The 27,218-nt window shown below is 40.2% G+C and overlaps 1 protein-coding gene across 15 annotated transcripts in view; it reads left to right on the forward strand.

Moving 5' to 3' along the window:
- Positions 1-27,218, forward strand: part of DYNC2H1 (dynein cytoplasmic 2 heavy chain 1) — a 347,379-nt gene that overhangs the window by 149,089 nt on the left and 171,072 nt on the right. For 8 of the 15 annotated variants that reach the window (XM_045486606.1, XM_045486612.1, XM_045486609.1 and 5 more), the window contains 9 exons: positions 6,743-6,906; positions 7,910-7,987; positions 8,394-8,513; positions 9,043-9,177; positions 10,769-10,912; positions 13,501-13,611; positions 21,271-21,336; positions 22,999-23,049; positions 23,779-23,856. In XM_045486606.1, coding sequence (XP_045342562.1) covers positions 6,743-6,906; positions 7,910-7,987; positions 8,394-8,513; positions 9,043-9,177; positions 10,769-10,912; positions 13,501-13,611; positions 21,271-21,336; positions 22,999-23,049; positions 23,779-23,856 — 947 coding nt within the window. Of the gene's footprint in view, positions 1-6,742; positions 6,907-7,909; positions 7,988-8,393; positions 8,514-9,042; positions 9,178-10,768; positions 10,913-13,500; positions 13,612-21,270; positions 21,337-22,897; positions 22,951-22,998; positions 23,050-23,778; positions 23,857-27,218 lie in introns of those variants that run through there. The other 7 variants (XM_045486613.1, XM_045486614.1, XM_045486619.1 and 4 more) reach the window with 4 other exon arrangements.

Raw genomic sequence — 27,218 nt, forward strand, 5'->3', positions numbered from 1 at the left:
GCATTTAACTCAAGACCGTGTTGTTCTGATTGATACCACACACATCACTGCCACTACAGCGTTTACGTTCACGCCGCAAGGTTTAAATAGAAACTGGAGTCATTGGGCAAACCAGGGACAGAGCGAAAAATGCACTCATAGATCACTTGCTGTTTTGCACATCAGTGTGCTTGGGCTGGCAGTGGCTGTGTGTTGTGAAGCGAGCTTTGGTTGGGGCCCTTGTGACCTGGAGTTACCTTCGACATCAGTCTCCGGTCTCAGTTCGTCTCTTCTTTACTGGTCCTTCCTCAGGTCTGTTGACCAGCTCCTGCTATTCTGTCTTAAAGGGGAGGTGGGAATGAAGCTTTAGGGCCGTCTGGATTTGTCCCTTCAGCCTGTTTGGCCCTTGAGGGCTCCCTGATTCTGAGCCTCTGTCAGCTGTGACTGGTGTTGGGTGTTGGCAGTGTCCGTAGCATCATCTGAGAATGGGTGTCGATAAGGTCCCTTGAAGTTGGATCTGCTGCAGAGTTACATATTTCACATCCTGAGCGGTTGACATTATGAACCCCTCTTCCCCCTGGCTGTGCAGAGCTGTTTGGGTTAGTCTGTTTATTTCAGTATTAGGGAAAGAGAGTTCGTCTCTGCCCTTACCTTATTTTTTCTGCCTTTCTCCCAGGGTTGCGTTTCACAGTAGTTGGAATCTTTTATCCTCTTTGCATATATTTCAGATTGTTGTCTTCCAGCATGTTGAGTTGCCCGTGAATTGCCATTTTGTCATCATATGTTTCCTTTGGGGACAGAGGATGGCTGTCCTAGAACCACATTAAACAGTCTGTGTCCAATTTTAGTTACATCCCCTGTCCCTAATCTAAGCAGTATGAACTGCCTGTCTACATAGTGAGGTCAGTCAGCACAGATAATAGGATTGGAATGTACTTTTCCTCCTCACATTTATGCTGTTCAGAAATCCCTTCACGTAAATCCCTTCACATGTGTACTGATGGAAAAGAAGGGCAAGGGACAGCTCCTCTTCAGATTCTCGTTGTTTTTACTTCCGGAGTCACGCGTGCCTCGTGACTCCACCCAAGCAGAAGGTCCGTGTGCCAGTTTGCAGTTGGTAAGCAACTAAAGACTGTGGACCAGCCAGCCTCTTAGAAGTTGTTGAGGGAGAGGCTGGTGTGGTGGGCAGATAGTGTAAGTTTTGCTAATAACAGACGTCAAAAGCATTTTTCATTGATTGTTTCAGTCCAGTGGTTATTTCATTTCCATGTTGGGGTTGGGTCTGGATCGGGAATTATTGTAGAGATGAAAGCTGAACATTCTGGTTGGCTTTTTAGTCTGGATGCTTCCTTTTAGAAGCATACGGGCATTTGCATGTGCAACAGAGATTTGTACATGAGAAGTTTGTGATCAGTCGTTGTATCTGTTTCTCGTGGCTGGTTCTCCATATGGGTATGTCTCCCTGGTGGCCCAACTGGACCCAGGACCTGAACACAGCCAGACCACTGCTTCTCAAACAGGAGTGATGTTGTCCCCCAGAGGGCATTTGGCAAGGCCTGGGGACATTTTTGGTTGCAACAGTTTGGGTGGTCTATGGCAGAGACCTCTTAAAATGCTCAGGACCTCTCCTTCCAAGAAATGGTTTTCCAGCACAAATTGCCAGGAGTGTGGAAGTTGAATAATGCTAAGTTAGCTCACTCGTTCTGACTCATAAATCAACTGCACTGTTGTATTTTAGTAACTGTTACCGTGGCCTTATTGCCAAGAACACTCCCTGATATTATGCTAAGTGAAATTAGTCAGAGAAAGACAAAAATCATATGACTTCACTCATATGAGGACTTTCAGAGACAAAACAGATGATCATAAGGGAAGGGAAACAAAAATAATATAAAAACAGGGAGGGGGACAGAACAGAAGAGACTCATAAATATGGAGAACGAGCTGAGGGTTACTGGAGGGGTTGTGGGAGGAGGGATGGGCTGAATGGGTAAGGGGCACTAAGGAATCTACTCCTGAAATCATTGTTGCACTATATGCTAACTAATTTGGTTGTAAATTTCAAAAAAAATAAAAAATAAAATTAAAAAAAAAAAACAAAAAAACCCGAATGTTCCCTGAAGTCAGCTCATTGGACAGGATCCTCACTGCTCTGGATTCCCAGAAATTTTGTCTATGGATAGTGTATGGGCTGTAGCATGCCTTTGGATTTTCTTATGTGAGATTATTTGCAGACGTCTGTAATGCTGTGCATCTGAAGGACACGGTGTCAAAGGCAGCAATGTTTTACACTTGCTCAGATTTCTTCCAAAGTTGCCTTTTGCAGTTTTGCAGGAGCAGCCTTTCAAAACCAGCCACACGTTTGTTGACCAGATACATAGGCTTTTGTAAAAATTCCAGGAATGAAAGATGCTGTTCCTAGTAGGCCAAGAAAGCAATCGTTATTCTCTCTCTTTGTATACGGTAGCTATAGAGACAGCAGTTTATTCTTAACTTGCTTGGGCAGTGTCCCTTTGGTTATTTGATTGGCAGGGTTTTGTATTTGTCCTCACTTAAGTCCTATTCATCTTTAGTCATTCGGGCTTGGATGGTATTGAATACAATGTGGGCAGTTCTGTTGGTGGAGACCATTACCAAAAGGTTATCCATATAATAGGATGTTTGGGCCCATAGGACAGTTGACATGGTACTTTGGATTTATCTAGCTCAGATGATGATAAATTTCTGGAGAGTTTGGACCTGTGGGGGTATACTGTATACAGTGTCCGTATCTGTTATAAATGTTGATGAAACCAAACCAAACAGTATTCTCGAACGTGGATCAGGATTGGAACTGAGATACTGAACAAATAAATTGGGACTTTCCCTGGAAAGAGAGCAGGCAACCAAATTTTGTGCTTATTCCCAGTCATTCTGTCTCCGTAGTTCTCTAAAGTACAGTAAAGATTTTGTGTCCAGAAGAAAAAAAATTAACTTTATTCTCTACTCCATAGGCTAACTCCAGTGTAAGTCAAGACTTGATGCAGTTGAGACTGTGTTGGGCATTATAATATAGGGCTTATACATAAGGGTCCTTTTGGGACAATGAACCATTTCCTTTGGGCGTTTTGTTAAAATTCTGTACCAAAATAATACATGCCTAGTTTACAAAATCAAATAGTGCAGAATGGCAGCTGAGTTCCGTTCCTCCCCTCCTCATGACTAGTCCTACTTGCCAGAGAATACCAGTTATTTTTCACTTTTAACATTTTATTAAAATATACACATGCATGTGTACAGTTTATGCATTTTTCCAAACAATACACCTGTGTAAGCGTTCAGATTAAGACGTAGACCTGTGTCTGCACCCCACAAGCCCCCTATTTGGCCGCCCTCCTCAGTGAGGATGACCACGGGCCTGACGCACAGCAGGATGGATAATTTTGCTTGCATTCTCACGCTGCGTCAACGGGAAAGAAGGAGCGAGGCCCTGAGTCCCATCGCACTGGCCTGGCTCTTGTGGCCTGGCTGTGCTGTTGTCCTGGTGAACGTGCCTCGTTCCGCAGCACCAACATCCCATGGCTCCTCCTGTGACTGTCCTCACGTCTAGGCGCAGAATCAAGAGTACTCCCCGTACCAGAAAAATAACCAGACATCTTCGTCTCCCAGCTAATTTGGTGACTTCTGATTTTTTTTTTTTTAACCATTTATAACGTAGTCCCCCTCCATTTCTCTCACCTCCTAGATAAACATTATTAAGATACCAGTCACAGAATTGGCTGCTGTTTCTGATAGCATCCGTTCCCCAGCAAACCACACTTCCCTTGAACCGTCTTTCAGTCGCCTAACATAAGCCCCCGTCCTGTAACAGGTGGCCAATACCCTCTTGCCAAGACAGCACGTTTTCTTAGGATGATCTGCCTTTGGTTGCAGATTGGCAGCAAATGTGAGCTGAGGACCTTTAAGCACTGGATTTATTTTGTATGTTTGTGTCCTATAATTTGTGTGTATGTCAGGCTTGCTAAAGTTCTGTGTATTTTCAAACATTTGTTCATTTCATCCAAATTGTCAAATGTTTTGGTGTATTTTTTACATAATGTTCTCATAACTTTGTAATTTCAGTTGGCTTTGTAATGATGTCTCCTTGTTTCTTGACATTAATAATTTTTTTCTTTTTTTTTTCCTCCATTAGTCTTTGATAAGGGTTTATCAGTTTTACTAATCTTTTCGAAATACCAACTTTTTTTTTTTTTTAATTTTTTTTTTTTTCTCAACATTTATTTATTTTTGGGACAGAGAGAGACAGAGCATGAATGGGGGAGGGGCAGAGAGAGAGGGAGACACAGAATCGGAAACAGGCTCCAGGCTCTGAGCCATCAGCCCAGAGCCTGACGCGGGGCTCGAACTCACGGACCGCGAGATCGTGACCTGGCTGAAGTCGGATGCTTAACCGACTGCGCCACCCAGGCGCCCCCGAAATACCAACTTTTAATGTCAGTTTTTTTCATTGTATTTTTAAACTGGGTCTTTGCTCTTCATTATTTCATTCCTGTTACTGCCTTAGATTTCCTTTGGTGGTTTTTTTGCTAGATTCTTGAGATGAAATTCAAAATATTGATATTCAATCTGTTTTTTAATATATGCATTTATGTCTATAAATTTCCCCTCAGCCCTTTGCCAGCTTCGTACCGTAAGTTTTGACTTCTTCTTTGATTCGTCAGATTACTTGGCTCTCTTGTTGTTATATAATTTCCAGGTAGTTGGAGTTTTTTTAGATTCCTTTTTTGTTGTTGATTTTCAGCATAACACTTTCATGGCCAAGGAGCTTGCTCTGAAGTACTCACTTTTTTACATCCTGTTGAAACTTTCTCTGTGATTGGACATTGGTTAATTTTCATTTATGTTCCATGTACAAATGAAAATTATGTGAAATTTGCTCTTCGTTTTAATTTTTTTCTAAAGTCAGTTAAGTTTATTAGTAGTAGTGTTATCTGCTATATTTTGTTTTTTTCTATGATTTGTTGAGAGATTTCTTAAAGGCTCTATGATTTTGAATTTGTTTCATTTTTATATAGTTTCTTCAGTTTTTGCTTTAAGTATTTTGAAGCTGTGTTTCAGGATGCATACATATTTGAAAATGTGATATTTTCCTGTTTGGATTCTTTTCTTTACCATTATGAAACGTCCTTCCTTTTCTTCAGAAGTGTATCAGGTTTTAGAGTCTGATATTAGAATGGTTACAATACTTTGGGAGGCTAGTTTTTGTACTACTTTCACTTCTTTTATTTATTCTTTTACTTTCCATTTTCTGTTGGTCTTGTTTCTAAAGGGTGCCTCTCATTAGCAGTTTGTCGTTTGGTTTTGCATTTTCAGTCACCACGCTGCCCTAATATTTGTCATGTAAGTCAATGCAGCTGACCTTGTCATAGTATACCTGATACAGTTTTCTAATTGACGTGATTTTTTTTTGTTGTTAAAACATTTTCTGTATATTTTTAATGGTCATCCTGCATATAACAATATATATCTTGGACTTACCATTTTAATACAAATAAATACTTTGCCACTTCTCTCCTGTGCACTTTAACGCCACGTATCCCCTGCCTGTCTTTGCATTATCTCTATGGCCCACGTGATAATTATTGTTCTTCAAGTCCGTACGTCCACACATTTATCCTTTCTACTTCTCTGAAATTCTGCCAGCATTTCATTATCTTGTTTCCAGCGAGGTTGTTTTTCTTTTTCTACATTTTACTTCCAGTGTAGTTAACATCCAGTGTTGTGTTAGCGTCAGACTGCGATGTCCTGACTCCGCACTCTGCCCGTTGGCTGTCAGCCGGTGCTCCTGGTGGTGGGAGTGCTCTTAGTGCCCATCTCAGTTATGTGGCTTCTGTCTGAACTGTTTCCTTTTGTGCTTCATTGAGTGAAGGTCCACTGGAAACAAACTTCTTTTATTTTTGAAGGATATTTTTTTTTCTGCCTGACATGGAACTTGGGGTTGGTTTTTATTTTCTTTAGCACTTTTGGGTTTTTATTCCTTTGTCTTCTAGTTTATGTCATTCCTGTTGAGAGGTCATCTGCTGAGTTTATTCTTGCTCTTTTGTAAGTGAAGTGCCATTTTTCTCTAGATGCTTTAGAATTTTTCTTGGTCATTGGTTTTCAGTGGTTTGATTATGATGTCCTTCAGACTGGTTTTCTTTTCATTTATCCTGCTTAAATTACCTTGAACCATTCCAGTGAATGTAGAAGTATTTCATTGATCTTTTAAATTTGGGTTTCTCTGATAATGACTCCGGTTCAACATTGTTTTGATAGATTTTTGGACAGAGGTAGATCATTCTCCATAAAGTGCTCATTGAATTATTTTCATATTAACTTGAAGTTTTTAAGTAAAAAATTTAAATCTATTCTGAGGTTCTCAAAAATTCTGTCCAGTATTTTTCTTAACCTTTGAAAATCTTTGAAAACATGTATTTTGTTCTTAAAAATAAATTAGTTGTAAAATTAAAATTGTAAGTTATGGTATAATTGTTGATTCATTCTACTGTACATGATATATAATGGATATCATTGTTTATCCCTATTTGTATAAGAGCTGATTTATAGGGCATTCTGGTTAATAGTCTCTTGGGTAGCCTAACTGTTGCTGTTTCATACTCTACTGAAAAGCCTATAAACTACCAACTATTTAGAAATACCAGAAAATATACATTATACTTTTTAATGTCATGTAGCAAAAGACAGAAAACTGAAGCCAACTGATAATTTCATTTTTAAAACATAGGGCCACGTTACGTGGTACAAATAGGTGACAAAATTATCGACTACAATGAAGAATTCCGCCTTTTCTTGTCAACAAGAAACCCCAACCCCTTCATCCCGCCGGACGCAGCCGCCATCGTTACGGAGGTTAACTTCACCACCACGAGAAGTGGATTGCGAGGCCAGGTGCGTGTGGGTGGGCGGTGCGCTGCCTGGGACATCTTCTGTAGCTCTGTGAATACATGATTCCTTGTTGGAGTCTGTCTCGAGAAGCTGATGAGCATGTAAACTTCGGGAAACGCCTTGAAAATGTACTTGTGAGTTAGAGTAGTAAAGCATTCAGGTTTCCTTTATCCTTGGCGTGAGACACTTGTCGTTAACATCAGGCTGCTGCCTTTGGTTTTATGGCCTGTTTCCGTCGTGTGTAGTGGAATTGAAGAGAAAGAAGGATCATAGACTAAGATCAGCTACTTTTTCTTTTTTAATGGTGAAAACTGAGGTTTCACTGTGAAAATTGCATTTCATTGACTTATTTGGCTAGGGGAGCAAGGGTGTCTGATTCCTCATGTGACGTTTTTTCCCCGCTAGAATATAGGCCTCTTTGAATTCCCTGCATCTGTGTAAGACTTACTGCACTTCAGAATATTTTATGAATCTCAGAGTGAGTTTTTGTATCTAGACTTTTATTTACACAGTTCCTTCCTCACTCTCTTTGTAAAGACATTGTGCCTGTTGACTTGTTAATCTTTTTTAAAGTTTATTTGTTTATTTTTAGACAGAGGGCATCAGCGGAGTAGGGGCAGAGAGAGGGGGAGAGAGTAGAGTAGGGGCAGAGAGAGAGAGAATCCCAAGCAGGTTCCACACTGATTCCACATTGACAGCACAGAGCCCATCTCAGGGCTCAAATCCATGAACCATGAGATCATGACCTGAGCCGAAGTCGGACGCTGAACCGACTGAGCCACTCAGGCGCCCCAACATTGCTTTGTAAAAATAACTTTATTAAGGTTCAATTCACATATCATACAATTCATCGATGTAAAGTGTACAATTCAGTGTTTTTTACTTATTTTTTTAAAAAGTTTTTATTTTTTTAGCGGACTTGAGGATTTATGGTAACTCTGTGTCTAATATTTTGAAGGACAAACTTTTCCAAAGTGACTGCACTCTTTTACTTTTCCACCAACAGTGTGTGACGATTCTCCTTTCTCCCCATCTGGCCAACATCTGTCTTATTAATTGTAGCCATCCTAGTGGACCTGAAATGGTATCTCATTGCAATTTTGATGACACAGTCTTTTAAGGAAGTTATTTTTAATTTCTTTATAGGAATGCTTACCATTAAAAAACTAGTTTCCATGTTTTTTATATATTTAATCTAATTTTATAAGTTTAGAACTAAGAATTACATATTGATAAGTAATACAATTACTTACAGGTGTCCTGTAATATTTAATACTTTATTGATCAGTGTAACTATTTTGCCTCTTTTTCTGGTCAGAAATAATTGTGAAGTGTCTCATGTTTAACTCGAAAGAATCAAATGAGGTACATAATATAATAATTATTGTGATATTTGGTCAAACATAAGACCTATGTGTGGGAAGTTTGTTTTGTTTGAACTTCGTCACTAGAATAATTTTGACTTAAAACAAAATTTTTTTTTTTTTAAGCTTTTGGCTTTAACTATTCAGCATGAGAAACCTGACCTAGAGGAACAGAAAACAAAACTGTTACAACAGGAAGAAGATAAGAAAATACAGTTAGCCAAGCTTGAGGAATCTCTTTTAGAGGTAAAATATAGTTATTCAGGAAACTTTCTTATATTACATTTTTAATGAATATAATTAGCAGTATTTTTTAATAGTGCCTTCAGCATGTTTTTGGTTGTGTCAGGGATGTGAATATATATCTTAAAATCAGACTTCAAAGAGAAAACAGTAGGTATCTTGGGATACAAGATCTTAAGGAGTAATAGTAATGTGTAAGACAAGTGATTTTTATGTATTACTGTCTTTTTATTGCATTATTTCACTAATATTTATTGCATGCTCCGAATTTCGAATGACATTAAAATGCAGCATGAAATTATGATTTATTTTGTACCTTTAAGTAGTTTTTATTAGATTGCTAAAATTAATACATATGCGTGTAGTATATCATGATTTACTGTACCATTCTTATAAACTATAAAATGTTGAATTTCTTTTAAAATAATGTAAGTTTTCATAAAAACCATCAAATTAATGATAGCTAATATGGGCTTCTTTTATTTTAATACGTATAACACTATTCATGTTACTTTGTTAATTTTTGCTACAGACACTTGCCACATCTCAAGGCAATATTTTGGAAAATAAAGATTTAATTGAATCTCTGAATCAGACGAAAGCAAGCAGTGCACTTACTCAAGAGTCACTTAAAGAATCTTACAGACTCCAGATTTCTCTTGACCAAGTAATTATTTCCTTTCTTTTGTGGTCTTTTATCATGTTTTCTTTACCTTTTATGTTAATCTGATTAAAAAGTGTCGAATGAGGACCTGAGGGGAATGACGATTACAACATAGGAAGCACTTCAAAGCCCCGGAGCCTTGGGGGTGCTCCTTGCTGCCCCAGAGGGGCTGGTGTGGTGCCCACGGCATCAATAATACACGCCGCTGCCTTCTGCTGATTTCTGGCGTCAACACTGGCTCACGTTCTGCAGCTCCAGTCTGTACTGAAGTTGAAAATTAATGTTCACAAAATCCAACTTTGCCATTCCTGGAGCTTTTTAAAATTAAAGCATGTTTAGTGTATTAATTGAGAGTTTTCAGGTGTTTTTTCCACTAACAACATTTTTCTTCCCTACTCATCTTGGACCCCATGATTGTGCTGATCTGAACTATTTTCTTGTAAATGCTCAAAATGCTTTTTGGCTTATTCTTTTGATAGTTCCTTTTGCCAAATTCTAACCGAAATCCATAACATAAATATATCCTGTCTTCTCCTACCTTCTAGTGATTGAACTTTGCTTGAGGGAAAACACCCCCAAACAGATGTATGTGACTGTGAATCTCCAGGCTCCAGCCTGACCACAGCTCTCAGGGACATCCTTTAATTCTTTGCCAGTCATCTCAGTGACCTTTTCACGTTTCCTTGGAGTACTTTTCAGCCCTTGCTCAAATTGTACCCTTACGTATCATTACTTTTTAAGTCTTTTCTTACAGGAAGGGCTCTTTGGAAACCAAAGCACGAACAGATTTACAGCCCGATTCTCATCCAGCCACCTTGTTTTCTGTCCCAGGGCTAAGCTCGGCAGATGTTACACCTGTCATTTCTGATCTTACCACACCTGGGTTTTGGACTTTCTGACCTTCTCTTTCTGAACAGGCACTGCTGAGTCACATACATGATTTTACTAATACCGTATTTGTAATCCTGGTGCTCGGATCAGAATGACAGTGCCATGGAGAACCTCCTCAGAGTCCCATTCAGAGCCTAGAGGCCATTTAATCACCCTTTACTTTCTGTCAGAGCGAAGGGCCCCGTGGACACTGGCTTGTTCTGTGCTTGTGTCCAACAGTGCTAGGTGCTTTTTGGTATTTGGTGTGGAAACCTGTAGACTGTCTGGTCCGTCCGTCTGCACACACATGTGATTCACAGCTGTAACTTTCCTCTCCTGCAGGGATTGTAGCACGGTGCCCTTTTTATTACTATGCTGGTTCTCTTTTGGAATGTACACTCTTGTCACTTAATTTCTGATCACAACTGTGTGGCCTGTCTTTGTACCCTTTCCCTAATGTAGGTGCTGGTGGTCCTCATTCCGATCCACCGTGAGCCACTTCTGCCTCTGTCGGCGACTTTAATCGGAGAGGCAGATAATTATCTAAATACATTGCCCTCTGTTCTATAAAAATAAGAAAAACTGGGCCCTGTTGTTCCTGTTAGCTATAAAATTGGTCCTCTTCCTTGGTTGTCCGGGGGGGGCTCACATGGGTGCGGCGGTCTGTGGGTGGCAGTAAGGCGCTACTGCTGAGGTGTTTTCCTGCCCCGCCTGTGGTCCGCAGGAGCGGGATGCGTACCTTCCCCTGGCTGAGAGCGCCAGCAAGATGTTCTTCATCATCTCCGACTTGGCCAAAATTAACAACATGTACCGTTTCAGTTTGGCTGCATTTCTCCGACTATTCCAGCGGGCTCTGCACAACAAACAGGTACACTCTTGCTTGCCCCGTAGCTGATACTGAATAGGAGAGATCACTTTACTAGGTACTTAATTTGTAACAGTAATTTCCTGAGAAAACCTGTTTAGAATTACGTTGTAGAAGACCCCACGTAACAATTTTAAGCCATATTTAAAGAAATGGGCTCCTTAGTGTATTTTATGTTCTTACAAACTACCCCAGTGTGACACTCCTTTGAATGGAAATGTTTTAAATTCTGAGTACAAATTAACATGTAATAGAGTATCATTAAAAATGGTAGAAAGAGAAATTGTCTACATAATCTCCTCACTTGGGGAAAAGAACATTTCATACACGTTTCATACACGTTTGTCGTTTGAGGCTTTGCTACATTCCAGGGATTGTTCTAGTTACCGGGGCTGCAGAAGTGTATGCTACGTAACAGGTGTATGTGCTCGTAGAAGCAAGGGAACGTGAATGGATATAGGTTGTTTTAACCCACAGGTATCACATGGTCTTGAAAGTAAGTGTCAGTATATCACAGACAACTTTTGCGTCATATATAGGAACCTGCGGTCTTTTTGAGAAATGGTGAGGCTGCACAGTACTTCGTGTAACCAGGTGCTGTATGGACACTGCTTATCTGTGCTGAATAGCATATTACCCCAGTCTTGGTGGTGTTTTTCTTCTGCTCGTGGATCCTGTGGGGATTTGGTCAGGGCGGAGCAGAGATGGCTTATCTCTGTTTCACCATGTTGGGGGCCTCAGGTGGGACTGGAGGGGGAGACAGGGAGTCTTTACTGGCAAGTCTGGTGCCTGGGGCTGGTGGAAGGGCTGCTGACTGACGTACCATCCCTGCTGGGCTTCCTCACCGCGCGGAGCAGTGCGTTCCTGGTGGGACATCTGGGGGACCAACGTGTGTCTTCTGCTCGGTAAGGCAGAACCTTCACGACCCGGCCCCGGGTGGGTTGTCCCTCGTGCTGTGTTGTGTGTGGTGGAAGCTGTCACAAACCTGCCTGTGGTCAGGAGGAGTGACAAAGAATCTGGCCATGTTTTAAGACAGCTATAGAAACTTGTGGTTTTTCTCTTTTCCATTGTTTTCCTTCTCTCGTTTTTCCCCTGGGTAAATTCCTAGACACGGACGACTGGCACCAAAGTGCACGTTTGTGAGCCGTTACGCAGTTGCCATCTCCCTACCTGTGGAAGCACGTGCCATTGGTGCAGTAGACTGAGGCAGCAACAGTGTCCTTTTCAGTCTCTTAACCAACAATGGATTATATAGATCTTTGAATAATTTTTCATTAAAAGTTTCTCATAAATTACTTAGAAAGTATGCAAGTATAGGTTTGTTTTAAATGTTTCTTTATCCTTTAGTCTAAAAATATTCACATTAAAAGTGAGTTCACTAGTATGAGAACTGGTAACTAGGTTAGCAGTTCTGACTAAACCCAAGGAGATCATTGGTTATTCTGTGCTCCTTACAAAAGTGTGTAGCCCAGCATCTCCTCGGTAACCGCACTTCTTCCGTAGCATGGTTATCGAATACCACTGACCTGTGTGTGTGTGTGTGTGTGTGTGTGCGCGCGCGCGCGTGTGTGTGCGTGCGTGTTTGAATTTACTTTAAAAAGCAATAGAATCTTGAAGATGTAGAGTAAAAAACTTGATTTCCAGTGTCTTGGAAATGCATTAAATCTTGTAGTGGGGTCTCTCAGTGGATCCAGGGGTCCATTTCACATGTGACCTTTGTTAATAGTGAAACGAAGACGATGTCTGCCACGTGAACCAGAAACAATGAGCTGCCTCAGAACATGCTGCTAACAAGGCCCAAAACCGAGGTCTGACGGATCTGAGCGCTGGTTCATTAGTTTTGTACCAATTTCACACATTGCACGGCTTATCCTGGATGTCTTTCTCTAAACTGTTAAAATTACTTTACTAGGCTTTTTCCTTGTCCATTAAAATCACAAGGAAGGGAGGAAGTTAAGCCTAAGTATTATACCAAAATTGAAGTTTTCAAGGCATGTAGGCTGCAAATGCTCCCTGAGGTGACATGAAAAATCACATGACACTTAGAGAAAGACCAGCCTTGACATCCTTCTTCTCTCCTTCAGTAGTCAAAGGAAATCACCATTAGTGGTATTTTTCAAATCATGGCAATCCTGTACAGTGGAAGTACAGAAACAGATAAAAAAAAAAAACAAAAAAACTACGGGTGGTATGATTTCTAAACAGCATCAACATCAGTGTTCGTGTTCATCGTTAGTTAACACAAAGACCATGGTTTAAGATCGTTTCGGTTCTTATATTGAGGTTGAGAAAATTGTGGTCACACTGTTTCAGGACTTGATTGATAATTATAATGTGAGTAATGAAATGGGTTTAACCCCTACGAAAGCAGTACTTTTAATGCCATTAGGTATTAGAGTGGTATGGTCAAATTCAATTCATACTGTATTATTGGAAATAATTATTTAGTCCCTGTATTATTTAGTCCCTTAAGTTGATTGACAAAGGTAATTATTCTAGAATCAGCTTTGAGTCTGGAGGAACATTTTATAAGTGTGATTAAACTATGGGGTATCATTTAACTGTTTATAAATTTTTTAATGGTTTTTCAGTTTTCAAATTGTAATCTACAGGATTCCGAAAGTACAGAACGGAGAATCCAGTCTCTTATCAGCTCATTAAAACATATGGTCTATGAATATATATGCCGTTGTCTGTTTAAGGTAAGAAATATTATTTTTTCGTGTATAAAATACTACCTGAACTTGCATTTAATACAGTCTTAAGTGAAATTGTGGAATCCTTTCCCAACTGGAAACATATTGAAATCGGCCTTTCTGATATTTTCCCAGAGTAACATTCATTGCTAAGTGGGGCGTCTTCTGGCTTTCTGGGATGTGGTAGGAGAATGACGAGTGCGGAGGGTTATCTCCCTTCCTTCTGAACGAGCCCGTAGCTTCCACAGGACCTTGTGATGAGTCATCTCCTAGCTCGGGTCTCTCCGCCTCAGCACTGCTGACGTTTTGGACCACGTTTGTCATGGCACTGTTGTGTGGCACTGTGTCTACACAGCTGTTGCAATCAGAAATCTCTCTTGAAATTGCTTGGGGGCAAACTTGGTTTCTCTTCCTGGAACTAATGCCTGATCCTGAGACATGAATGTCATAGACGTCTTTATATTAAAAGGGCCCCAAGGAATAGAAAATGAAACATATTTTAGAAAATTATGAATGTTGTAGAAAACACAGAGGCTTTTTACTTTAAGATTTTTTTTTCCAAGTGTCAGTTTTTGGGTATTGGTTGAGATATGTTGAGGAAGGGCTTTGTAAAGACAATTAAGTGAGAGAAATAGAGTTGTTATGGCACAGTTATACAGCATTCTCAGAAAATCTTGAAAAAGATCTAGTTACTACATTCTGTAGAAAGGGATGGTAATTTTTATGATTAGAGTGATAATGTTGATGATCTTTACTGGAGACTGAATAAATCTTTCAAATGCCAAGGGCTGTTACCGGAAGGTGAGAGTTATAGCTGGGCATTTCTGCAGAGTTTTTCCTTAATGAGAACCATGGAGATTTCTCTTCAGGTGTCTGTACAGTGTATGTGTATTCTAGGTGCCGTTCAAAGAATCACCTGTTTGGCCCTGAGTTTTAACTTGTACACACGACAAATTATAAGCAGATGACGTCAAAGTCCGTTTGGTCACTAAAATGTTAGGGTTCTAGGTCTGTGGATGACACAGCAGTAGAGTTTCATCGATCCTTGATCTCACATCTCTAACGTGTACGATATATTAGCTCACATGCTACTTAAAAATTGTTAGTACACGAACTGAAACGTATTTTCTTGAAGAGTTTCCAACTTGGTGGACCTATAGAGAAAACGCTCGGTCGCTCCTGCCTGCGGTCGCTGCGTTAGACTTGGCCTGTCCCACGCTCGATCGGCTCCGTACGGTCCCTGTCCTTTCTCTTCACGTGCACATGTACACCTAGCTGATGTTTTCAGTTTTCCTTGGTAGGTGTTTTCTTCTGTTGCCTCTCTCCTCATGCGACGGGTCCTCAGGATCTTGCCATGAGTATAAATATGTTAACCTCATTATTCTTAGTGAGCGTGTGTATTCTGTAATGTGGCTCATCCTAGTTAACTGCTACTGTCTTGGTGGATTGAGGTCTCTCCTTCCTTGCATCCTTTTCAACCCTGGATGTTATCAGTCTTTCTATTTTTTGTCAAGTTATGGTTTTTAAATATTTCCTGCCTCCTCTGAATTTTTATTAAATGTCTGTTTTTACCGTCCTCCCTTATTTGCCCCATCTGTTTGTTTTCTTGGTATTTTAAAGAATAGGCTTTGCTTTACAGAACAAATCTACTTGATGGTAATTGTTTTATATTTTATTTTTTAATCATTGGATTTATTTTTTGATTTCTGTGTTAGTGAATTTTCATGATTAGTTTTTTAATGTAGTTTTAATATTTATTTTCTAGTGAATATATTAAGGTTGCAGAGTTTCATTTCGATTCTTCTTCTAGTAATATATTTAGTGCTTTTTCACTTTTCTTTTAAAACCTCTACACTAAATGTGATTTGTGATTGTGAATACTTTGTGAAAGTATTATGGACCTACACCTACTTCAAGGTGTCACCAAAATCCTTATGGAAGTACATGGGCTATAAAATATTATTCCTGAAAAATGTTTAAGTCAAAAGATAATATAAAATTTCTTACTCATTCCAAAAAATAGTAGCTTATTGGGAATTTCTTACTGTTGACCTATATATCTGCACCTCAGTTTATATATTCTAATTTATTTTTAGTAATACATTATATCTACTGATGAGATTTAAATCTTTATGTCCTATATTCTGTAATGTAATTAGGGAGGGGAAGATACAGTAAATGTTGAGTACCAAAGTGATGTAACGTATAAGTGAAGTTTAGCTAGGGTTACTTCTTTTAAGTCACATTGTCTTAAAAATACGTGTAAGTTAGGCTAAAGCCAACGTTTTATTGTACTAGGGGAGAGCTTGTAAGGCTTCACATCCTTAACATTTTAGTGCCCAGCTGGAATTTTTTATTGCCTATCTTGAGACATACTTTTCTATTGTGAACACTTGAACACATTTTTTAAAAGCTAACGTCTATAATTCTTAACATATGTTTTTAATTGGTGATGGAATATGTTTTATAATGTTCATATTTCTGTGTCAGCAATATTAAATGTATTCGACATGAATTCAGCATTCCATGGAGTTTCAGTGGTGAATAACAATTAGAAAGCATATTAATTGTAAACCAATGAGGTCCATTTTTGAAGATTTAGCATTATAATCTTACTTAGGATGGAACTGATTTCGTATTTAGTGAAAGCTTTTTGGATTTTTAGCAACCGCCTTCACATTAAACTGCCTTTTCCTCATGCTGATGTTGCTGTTGTGTTGCCGACAGTGGTGTGGCAACACCAGACCCTTGAAACAGAGCCTGGGATTATTAGTATTCACATCACACCCACGTGAAAGCAAGTTGACCTGGAACAAAAAAATGATTGACTTGTTTTGTAGCAGAAAATTTAGGCCTGTAATAAACTAAAACAAATGGAGAAGGCTGTCTAGCAATTTCAGTTCAGACTATTGGCTCTGTCATTCTTTTTGTCCAAGAGATCAGAGCATTTATTTCAGTAACCCAAGTATTTTGGACAATTATCGGGTAAGTAGCATATTCAGTTCCCCAACACTTGCGGTTCTGCCGGACTGTGCACAAGCTGGTGCCTTTACGTATCCTTTCTTCCTCCCACTGTGTCATTTGGAACAGATACAAAGTAAGGGAAGTTGCTGTTGGGCTGTGAAGTGATTTTCTCATGTACTCGATGAGAGCACAGAGGAGGTTTGGAGAGCATGTGCTCTTGCCGTGTCCCTGTCCTCGTGGAAGCATGGCGTACCGGAGCACTGGCATGCAGGGAGGGTGCCGGTGAGGGAAGACGGGTCACTTTGCCTTCCTCTCCAGTGGATTTGCCAGCTGATTCAAATGCAAATGGATATTACATTTTAAAAGGAAATTAATGGCATCTCCTGACTGTATTTATCCTACAGATCATTTAGTTTGGATTCTGGTACTTTTTTTTCTATCAAAATGTGTTGTCTTTTAATAGAAAAGTGGAAGTTCTCTGATTGGATATTTACAAATTTTATAGCCTTTCATTTTATTAAAATGACCCTGATAATTTGAATCATTTTCTTCTGCTTAGAAGATTTTGAAACTTTTAGTATTATATCTAACCCTTTAGATTTTCTGGAAGTAGAGTTGAATGTGCATAGAATTGTTAACTAAAATGTGTGACCTACCACCTCAAGCACAACTGTGAGTACTTGGGTTCTTTTTTTTTTTTTTTTAAGTTTATTTATTTTGAGAAGAGAGAGACAGGGAGAGGGAGAGCGAGACAGAGAGAGACAGGGAGAGGGAAAGAGAGAGACAGAGAGAGAGAGAGACAGGGAGAGACAGGGAGAGGGAGAGAGAGACAGAGAGAGAGAGAGAGAGAGAGAGAGAGAGAGGGAGGGAGAGGGAGAGGGAGAGACAGAGACAGAGACAGAATCCCAGGCAGGCTCCACGCTGTGCAGAGCCAACACAGGGCCCAGTCTTACAAACCCTGAGATCGTGACCTGAGCCAAGATCAAGAGTTGGGTGCTGAACCCACTGAGTCCCCAGGTGCCCCTGCCTGTGCTTGGTTCTATGCTGTCTACGTATTTGCTAGATTAAAGCAAGACTTCATATGGTAGCAGGTACTTTACACATTACCTTGAAGTTGTTTGAAAGCGATGAATAGTGTCGAGTACAAATAAAAGGAATAGATTTCTTACTCTTGCTACTGCTTCTCAGTCTCTGAGAATCAGGAGGTTTATAGAAGATTTTTCAGATAAATTTTCTTTCCGGTACAGTAGTATGTAGTGCGTCAGGTGACTGTAAAGCAGGTAGCAACTGTGTGTCACCTTACGTGTTCCAGGCACCGGGGAGGCACCTCACATACGTTGTTACTCACTTCCTACGACAATCCTATTCTCTAGAGGAGGAGACCAAGATGCAGAGCTAGCACCCGTGCTGTAGGTTATTCCTGTGTGGAGGGTGTTGGAACTGGGATTTAAGCCCATTCTGCTTGATGCCTGAAGACTCAAGGCTAACAGGGTGCAGTTCAAGCAAAATCATCCTGTCTGGAAACACTTGACCTCATCCTAAAGTGGGCTTTAAGACTCCCTTCTACCATGTTACTCGTGTGCTAACAGCTTCGCCCTTCCCGCATATTCACTGGGGTGTGTGTGATGCCAGGGTGGAATTTATGGGATGCCATGTGGCTGATTTATACTCGCTAGTCCTCTGCCTTCTCTTACTGATTTTTCTTCGTGTCGATGATCAGTTGATATTTTGCTTATATCCCCATGATATTAAAGAATTTTGTTAACAGAACCAAGCCTAATGAGATGAGTTGACATTGAATTAAAACACCTAAATTGGGGCGCCTGGGTGGTGCAGTCCCTTGGTTTCTGACTCTTGATTTCAGCTCAGGTCAGGATCCCAGGGTTGTGGGACTGACCCCGTGTTGGGCTTCATGCTGAATGCGGAGCCTGCTTAAGATTCTCTCTCTCTTTCTCTCTCTCTCTCTCTCTCTCTCTCCTTTGTCTCCTCTCCACAGCTCACCTGCTCACTTGCTCGCTCTTTCTCGAAATCAGGAAATAAGTAAATAAAAGACTGAAATTTTTTGGTCTGAAAAGCAGTGTAGATCAAGGATGTCAGAGGTACAAAGTAATTTCTCAACTCTGGATGATGACAGGGTTTTGTTGTTGTTGTTTTGGTTATTGTTTGAAGCAAATATTCAGAAAATCCGTAAGCTTGATTTGTACATTCTTAATTTGACCCCGGTTTATTTGGAAGTAATGTGTCCTCTTGTCTCTCAGTAAATTGTATTTTTAGGTGTATTCTCGAGTCATAATTGTTTTTTATTATAACGTTGTTCTTAAATCCCTGGGGCTGAAAGGATTCCTTGGTATAGCTGTCAACCAGCTGCCAGAAACGGCTTCTGCCGCCTCCAGTTTGGGAAGGCGATGAAGGTCCGGGTTAGTCTGGTGTAGTTCCCGTGCCGTTATCTGTGGGGGATGCGATGGGAGAGGCTCAGCTACGATTGTGTGCTCATCCCTCAGGCTGGGAAGTCTTCTGTCTCCAGAACACAGGGAGAAGGGGAACCGCCACTACCCGTTTGTTGACTCTGTGTTATGTGGCTATTCTTTGCCAGTGTTTTGGAGTTTGGCCTCAGTGATGGAATTAACAGTCAGCTCGCTGAACCCAGCGCCTAATCTGAGAACCCTAGAGTGCCAGGGCCCTGCCGTCTTTGTACTAACCCTAGAGACAGAGACCGCATTCTTCTTCCTCAGGTCAGAGGAAGCAGTGGCGGGGTAAGGGTAGTAGTACTGGGTGTGAATTTGTGTGTGTATATCTCTGGAGTAGAGAATTAAGTGTGTTTTTAAGTAATAAAGCCTTCAAAGTAGTACATGTATTGTCTTTTTTTTATCTTAATCGTTACCTACCTTCATTGAGGGATGCTGTGATAATCATTTTAAACATGCATTAATTTATAAAATAAGCATCTTAGTGGCTTATCCAGCCAGTCCCCAGTCAGCCAACCCGACACCTGAATTCTGACTTTCTCATACCTAAGAACACCCCACATCTCCCCAAATGACAGGTCTTGCTTTTTATATTTTTAAAGTCACATGTAGTTGTTTCCTACACATGCTAGTTGGTTGTAACTCTTTTCCCATCATCTGAGTGATGGCCATCTGCCCAAAGTTTTTCTATTTGGAGAAATTTTTTTAAGTCATTAGCTATGTTATGGTTGTGAACACATGCTTTTTATTTATTCACTTAATAGGTATTTACTGACTACTTGCTGCATATACATACACAGCATGTACTTTTATGAAATAAACTGTGCTTTTATATTGTATGATTCGAGGCACTGAATCTTTCCAATAGAGGGGTGATTCTCTTGCAGGTGAGGATGTCACTTGCTGGTAGGATTTATAAGAGCATCTTTTTGTGACAAATGTATCTTCTGCATATTATTAGGCCATCATGTCTTTAAATTTTTTTGGTAATATTTATTTTTGAGACAGAGACAGAGCATGAGCAGGTGAGGGGCAGGGAGAGAGGGAGGCACAGAATCTGAAGCAGGCTCCAGGCTCGGAGCTGCCAGCACAGCTGACAACCGACAGAGCCACCAGGCGCCCCCGCATCTTCATGTCTTTATAGTTATCTCTTACTTGTAGACTTACAGTCATATACACATATTAGATATAAAGTATTATTATACTGCAGGAGACCCTGTTTATAAAATGCTTACATTACAGGGGCGCTTGGGTTGCTCAGTCGGTTGAGTGCCCACCTTCGGCTCAGGTCACAATCTCACGGTTCATGGGTTCGAGCCCTGCGTCGGGCTCTGTGCTGACAGCTCAGAGCCTGGAGCCTGCTTCGGATTCTGTGTCTCCCTCTCTCTGCCCCTCCCCTGCTTGCTCTCTCGCTCTCTCTCTCTCTCTCAAAAATAAATATTAAAAAAAATTGTTTTTAAATGCTTACATTATAAACTGGTGGGAAAAATGCTTGGGTAGATTTTTTTTTAACAGAAGTGAGCTAAGCTTACTTTAGAAAATTTATAATATACACGTCAGAAAAAAGAAGGAACCAAAAATGACATGTAGTTGTAAAAATAAATTAGTGATAAAAGGTGATGTCATTTTTCCAATTCTTTTTGCAGACATGTGTCCATATATGATTATACAAACATATTGCCCCTCCTTCCACAATATGGGCTATGCTGTATATTTTGATTTGAATATTATTTATGATCACCTTGGAACATTTAGGTTGTTGGAGTTTTTCCTCTGTAATAAAAAATCTTGCAGCAAATATCCTATGAATACATTTATCATCCCTTTGCATAAATTTCTAGAAATGAAACGTTTTGATTCATGGGCATATAGAATGTTCTGGATCATGTAAACATGCACAGGACACATTGAAGATTATTAATGCAGGAGGTTGATCTTATTAGTAGTGAGCAATTCAGACCTCACAATTGGGTTTCAGCTAGTTAAATAAACCTTTTTTGATGAGATGTATGTGACGCTTCATCTGTAGCATTTTGTCTAGAATGTTGGGTACTTCCTGTGTCCTTCCCACCCCTGACTCAGAAGTGCCCTGTGTAGGTACCATCTCAGTAGTCATTTCTTCTATTGATAAAAGTGGGCAATTTAAAAATAGAACACTGAACTGAAATGTCAGGACTGTGCTTTTCCAAACACACAAATGTAGAAACAGCGCGGTAACATTTCTTATTCTTTTCAGGCTGACCAGTTGATGTTCGCGCTGCACTTCGTTCGGGGCATGCATCCGGAACTTTTTCAAGAAAATGTAAGTGGAAATAAAGGAGGAAAATATAAGAGTTACGTAGAGTTTGTAAGGTTCATGGTTAGATTAGAAATAACTTTAGTCTGGAAATTGTGTATCAACCTATGAAGTTTTAACTAAGTTAGACATTTAAAAACGCTGGTTCCTGCTTATCCTCCCCTCTGGATGAGCCCAGTGTTCTGAAGTGACGGGAGGCAGAGGAAGAAACTCGAGTCACTCACCTTTCTGAGCCACGTCCGCTTCTTGTCCTCATGCAGGCACATAGGAATGTGACACAGTGTGGATAGACGGCTACATTATTTATTACCCTCCCCGACTTGCTCTGAGTCAGCAGGTGAAGCAAGAGGGTGGGCACTTTGCAGTAGCTTCTCGTAGCCTGAAGCTTTCTGTTCATCATTTTATGTATAATTTATCTTCTTTGTAACTTTCTTTCTCGTCTGCCATGGGACTCACTCCAACTTGAGCCTCCTTCAGGTTAGAGATAACTAATCCATCGCCAGTGAGCTCGTGTTTAAGGAAATTATACGTAGGTGATTTTTTTGTTACTCTGCCATTATTGTCCGCGAGAGCACAGTGGCCGGGGGTGGGGAAGAGCGGGGACAGTGTGTGGACAGCGCACCTGTGACCTCGGAACCTTTCACTCCACTCGGTCAGACTTGGTTTATGTCCCGGATTCCCCTTATTTGGCTACTTCCTGCAGACTGTTCCCCATGCTCTGGGGACTTGTGTTATTTCTCCTGAATTTGTTGGAATCCTTTTATTTGATGCCGTTCCTTCCTCCTGTATAACGTGTTTCACCGGCATCATATGTTCCACACTGTGTAAGAAGACTTACTGTCCTAGTTTTCCCTCTTGGAGTATAAATAGGAATTGGGAGAGGAGAACATTTTTCTCTCACGTAGAGGAATAGTAATCATCCCTATCCTATTGACTATACTTTCAGTGAAAGAATTGAGTGGTCACGGAGTGTGGAGGCAGGAAATAATTTTGTTTTTTTCTTTTTGCTCTCAAATCTTAATATGTTTTTTCCTTATTTGCTGACCAGTGTGTAACAATAATATGCTAGTGCCTATTACTATCTGATTGAGAAGGGCTCAGGGTGAAGACGGAGATTTTCTTGGAGGGCTAGATGACGTCACACTGGGTCGGTTGTGATTCTGTGGATTAATTTAAAAAAAAAATGAATGATGGCAGCCTTCTCCCAATCCGTTGGAAAAGATGAGTTAATGGATGTACTTTCCTCTATTTTTCCCCAGCATAGACAATTTTTAAATTTTTGGTGCAACTTACGCTTTTCTATTAGTGAAAATGCACACGTAATAGGACAGATTAATGGGTAGTGACAAATGATAATTGAACGTGACATGTACACTTTCAGATGTTGAGACCCATATACCTACGCACACACACACAATGTAGGTGTACTTCTTCCTTCAGTACAATTGTTTGTAGCAGTTTTTGTACAAATGTTTTATGTTGTTGGTACACAAACAGATTCTAGATGGTAATGTTGTACCAGGAGTAGGAGATGTGAAATGAGTTTTATTTTTTTCCATGTCCTTAGAGAGCTGCATTGTAAGCCGTCTTATAGGGAAATTAAGAAAATTCTGTGACCTGGTTAGTATTTGTCTATTTTTTTGTATTATTTCTGTTTTTATTCGTTAGGAATGGGATACGTTTACAGGTGTGGTTGTTGGAGACATGTTGCGAAAAGCTGTAAGTAAAAAAACTTATGTCACTCTTAGGGAAAATAGTTCTAGCTTTGCCTCCATGAAATACTGTTTGCTCCAGAAGAATTTTAAAATACTGTTGAAATTATATTTTAATTAGAGGAATGTGCCCTTGCCTCTACTACCTTACTATAAAGGGTAGTCTATATAAAGACATATATTCTTATGAGAATAATACTAATTATTTTTTATGTTTATGTTTTATTCCAAGAACACTTTTATAATCCTAAGAAAATAGAATTTTGTATTAAAACAAGGAAAATTCTCATACAATTGGAAGTGTAAAAAAATTTGTTTTTAAATTCTTGATCACTTCATGCAAGTTTAGCTTCTTCTCTACTAATTTTGTATTTGAACATGTCAGGGGAGAATATTTGTCTCCAAATTAACATACCCGAAGTGTAATGCAAAATCTAGATTATGTCTGAAATGCAAGACACTGTTAAAAATAATGTAAATTTATGGCAGTTTTTATTAAATGCCCTTAAGTTTTCTAAAAGATTATGTACCATGAGAATGTGTACAAAATTTATGTAAGTGGTTATCTGTACCTTGTTATATGGAATTTTATAATGGTGACTTGTAAAATAAGATACAATAACGTATAGAACAAGTTTTTCAAAATAGCATTCATAAAATTAGCTAGTCAATTGTTAATTTTTCTAAGTCTGAATGTTACCACATATACCAACAAAAACAACTGCTCTTACTGAAGGACTCTCAGCAGCGAATCCGCGAGCAGCTCCCGTCGTGGATAGACCAGGAGAGGAGCTGGGCCGTAGCAACACTAAAGGTATGTCACGTGTATGCTGGGGGTTCGAGAACTCTTTCCCTGCTGAGTTATTTCTGTTTATATTTTTACGTGCTCTCTATCCATACTCAGTGTCGATATTTCTGTGAATCTGCCGTAAAATCCCTGGGCCAGAGGATATCAGAGAATTATCCTGTTCTGATTAGTCCTTTAATCCTTAGTTAAATCATCCACTCAGCACTCACACGTTTGGCGTGTCCATTGTACAGGGTCCTGTGCTGCATACCCACAGGGAGCATGAAGAGGAGTAAACTGAAGACCCCCTAATATGGTACATGGAGGTCTTATTTGTAAAGTAATTAGGGATTGGTCATGAGATGCAGTATGATGCCTAAACGAGTTTCGAATACAAACTGTTTCTCTTGCTTTTATGCATCTTTGAAATCTCTGTCATCCTCAGCTCTTCTCCATTCTTGCCATCACTCGTAGTTGTGACTCCCACCACTCACCTGGGCTTCTCTGTGGAGCCCCCCCTTCTGCTCTCATGCCTCTCTATTTTATTATACCTTTCGGTTTTAAAGTGTAGTTACGATACAGTGCACGCGGTGTTTCACACCTCTTAACGGTTGCTTGTCACCCACAGGGCAGAGTCCACAGTCATTTGCATAAAGGATAAGATGCTCCATGATCTGCTCCCTGCCCACCTCCTCAGTTTTATTTCCAGTCCATCCTCTCACTGTTTCCTGCACTTACTGGTCCTGTTACTCCCTCTACCTGGAATGCCCTCTGACCTTTTTTACCCGTAAAACATCTATTTAACATTTTAGGACGTACCTAAAGCACTACTTTCTTTTTTTTTTTTTTTTTTTAATTTTTTTTCAACGTTTATTTATTTTTGGGACAGAGAGAGACAGAGCATGAACGGGGGAGGGGCAGAGAGAGAGGGAGACACAGAATCGGAAACAGGCTCCAGGCTCTGAGCCATCAGCCCAGAGCCCGACGCGGGGCTCGAACTCACGGACCGCGAGATCGTGACCTGGCTGAAGTCGGACGCCCAACCGACTGCGCCACCCAGGCGCCCCTCTTTCTATGTGACTTTATGCCTCATTTCTTCCTTCTGTCTTTTCTCATAGCCTGTATCTTGAACGTTGCGGTATCATAGCACCTGTCATACTGATTCAGACGATTTGGTGTGTCTGCCTCTTCTCCTAGGTTGTACGTCCATGGAGATTAGGATCCAGGCCTTATTACACTTTCTGTCCCCAGCATTCAGGCCAAACCTGACTCCTGCCTTCCTTTGATTATTCAGCTTGCACCCACTATGTGCCAAATGCGTAGTTTCTGTTATACACTTTCTTTGGTTGAACAAAGTGAGGTTATGAGTAGACAAACTGATGACAAAAGAGGTGAGGTAAATTTTGCATTGTTCATGTAGTTCCCTGGGTTAGATGTTTATTAAGTGTGCATGAACTACGGACTGAGAACGAAGGGCATGGATGTCTAAAGGCCTCGGATGGGGTGCTGGGGCGGCTCAGTTGCTTCTGTGTCTGACTCTTGATTTTGACTCAGGTCATGATCTTGAGGTTTCTTAAGTTTGAGCCCTGTGTCAGGCTCTGCACAGATAGCATGGAGCCTGCTTGGGAGTCTCTGTCTCTGCTCATGCTCTCAAAATAATTAAATATAAAATAAATAGAAGTCTTGGTTCCTTCTTCCCGGGACTTTGTCACCTAGTATAGGAAACACTTACGACACAATTATAATAGAATGCAAAAAAAGAAAAATAGTGACAATGTTTTTATTCTTTTTATGAATACAATTTATTGTCAAATTGGCTTTCATACGACACCCAGTACTCATCCCAACAGGTGCCCTCCTCAGTGTCCATCACCCATTTTCTTCTCCACCCCCCCCCCCAATCAACCCTCAGTCTCTTCTCTGTATTTAAGAGTCTCTTATGGTTTACCTCCCTCCCTCTCTGTTTGTAACTATTTTTTTCCCTTCTCCTCCCCCATGTTCATCTGTTGAGCTTCTCAAGATCCACATGAGTGAAAACATGATATCTGTTCTTCTCTGACTGACTTATTTCACTCACCATAAAACCTTCCGCTTCCATCCACGTTGCTGCAAATGGTGAAAAATAGAGACAATTTAAAGGGAATTATAGATTATTGAGCAGGATTTCTGAACTATCACATGAACTCCTAACGGAAAATAATAATCAGCATGGTACAGATAATATTATCACATTTGGGGGAAAAAAATCGTACATTTTTAAACTAAAAATTGTAATGTTGTTTCTTGCTTTTCTTTTTTTAACCCACTCATTTCTGTTTAAATAAAGGAATCCAAAACTTTTAGGAAAGTAACTTTCATATTCAGAGAAGGTTATAGTACACATTAATGTTTTATTATCATTTTAGTTTACAAAACACTTAAAAAATTTTAATGTTTATTTATTTTTGAGACAGAGAGTATAAGCAGGGAAGGGGCAGAGAGAGAGACACACACACATAGAATCTGAAGCAGGCTTCAGGCTCTGAGCTGTCAGCACAGAGCCTGATGCAGGGCTCGCACCCATGAACTGTAAGATCATGCGTTTTAGTTGAAGTCAGGCGCTTTAATTGAGCTGAAGTCGGACGCTAAACTGACTGAGCCACCCAGGCACCGCATTTACAAAACGTTTTAAGTGGATTATCTCATTTATTTTTTTTAAGTGTTTATTTAAATTCCAGTTAGTTAACATAGAGCATAATCTTGTTTTCAGGTGTACATGAATTATCTTACGAGTTATCTTATGAGTATCTTATGAGTATGACTTATCATGTGAGTCAACATGAATTATGCGATTATCATACCAACCCTGAGAGACGGGTATTATTAAATTCTTTTTACAGATGAGAAATGAGAACCACTAGTAGCGAGTTTAGTGAAGGAACCTAAGGTTTCTTTTTAATCTCACACATCTGTTGGAGGGCGTGTTACGTGCCAGACATCATATTAAATACTGTACACACATTATCTCATGTTATCATCACAGCAGCCTAGACGAGAGGAAAGCGAGGTGTGGAGAGGCTAACGGTTTACCCAAGACAGACAGGCAGACAGACAGGTGGGAAGTTTGCACTATGATTTCCATCAAGGCATTCACCTGACACCGTAGTCGATGCCTGAATTTTCCAACTGCAGTGTTTCTTTGTCTCTGTCTCCCCCCACTTCCCATCCTTCGTCCTCCATCCCTCCCGCTTCTCTATTCTGGAGTGGGAAGTGGGGGCCAAGTATGCGGGCGAGCGGAAGAAACAGCAGCTCGGAAGCCCACCTCCCGACAGTCCCTATGTTGTTTACGCAGCCTCAGTGGTATTTTGTGGGGAACGAAAGAAGGACTGCTCTCAAAGTATATGCGTGCG

The sequence above is a fragment of the Leopardus geoffroyi genome, chromosome D1 (assembly GCF_018350155.1).
Source record: "Leopardus geoffroyi isolate Oge1 chromosome D1, O.geoffroyi_Oge1_pat1.0, whole genome shotgun sequence".
In the NCBI taxonomy this organism is placed as follows: domain Eukaryota; kingdom Metazoa; phylum Chordata; class Mammalia; order Carnivora; family Felidae; genus Leopardus; species Leopardus geoffroyi.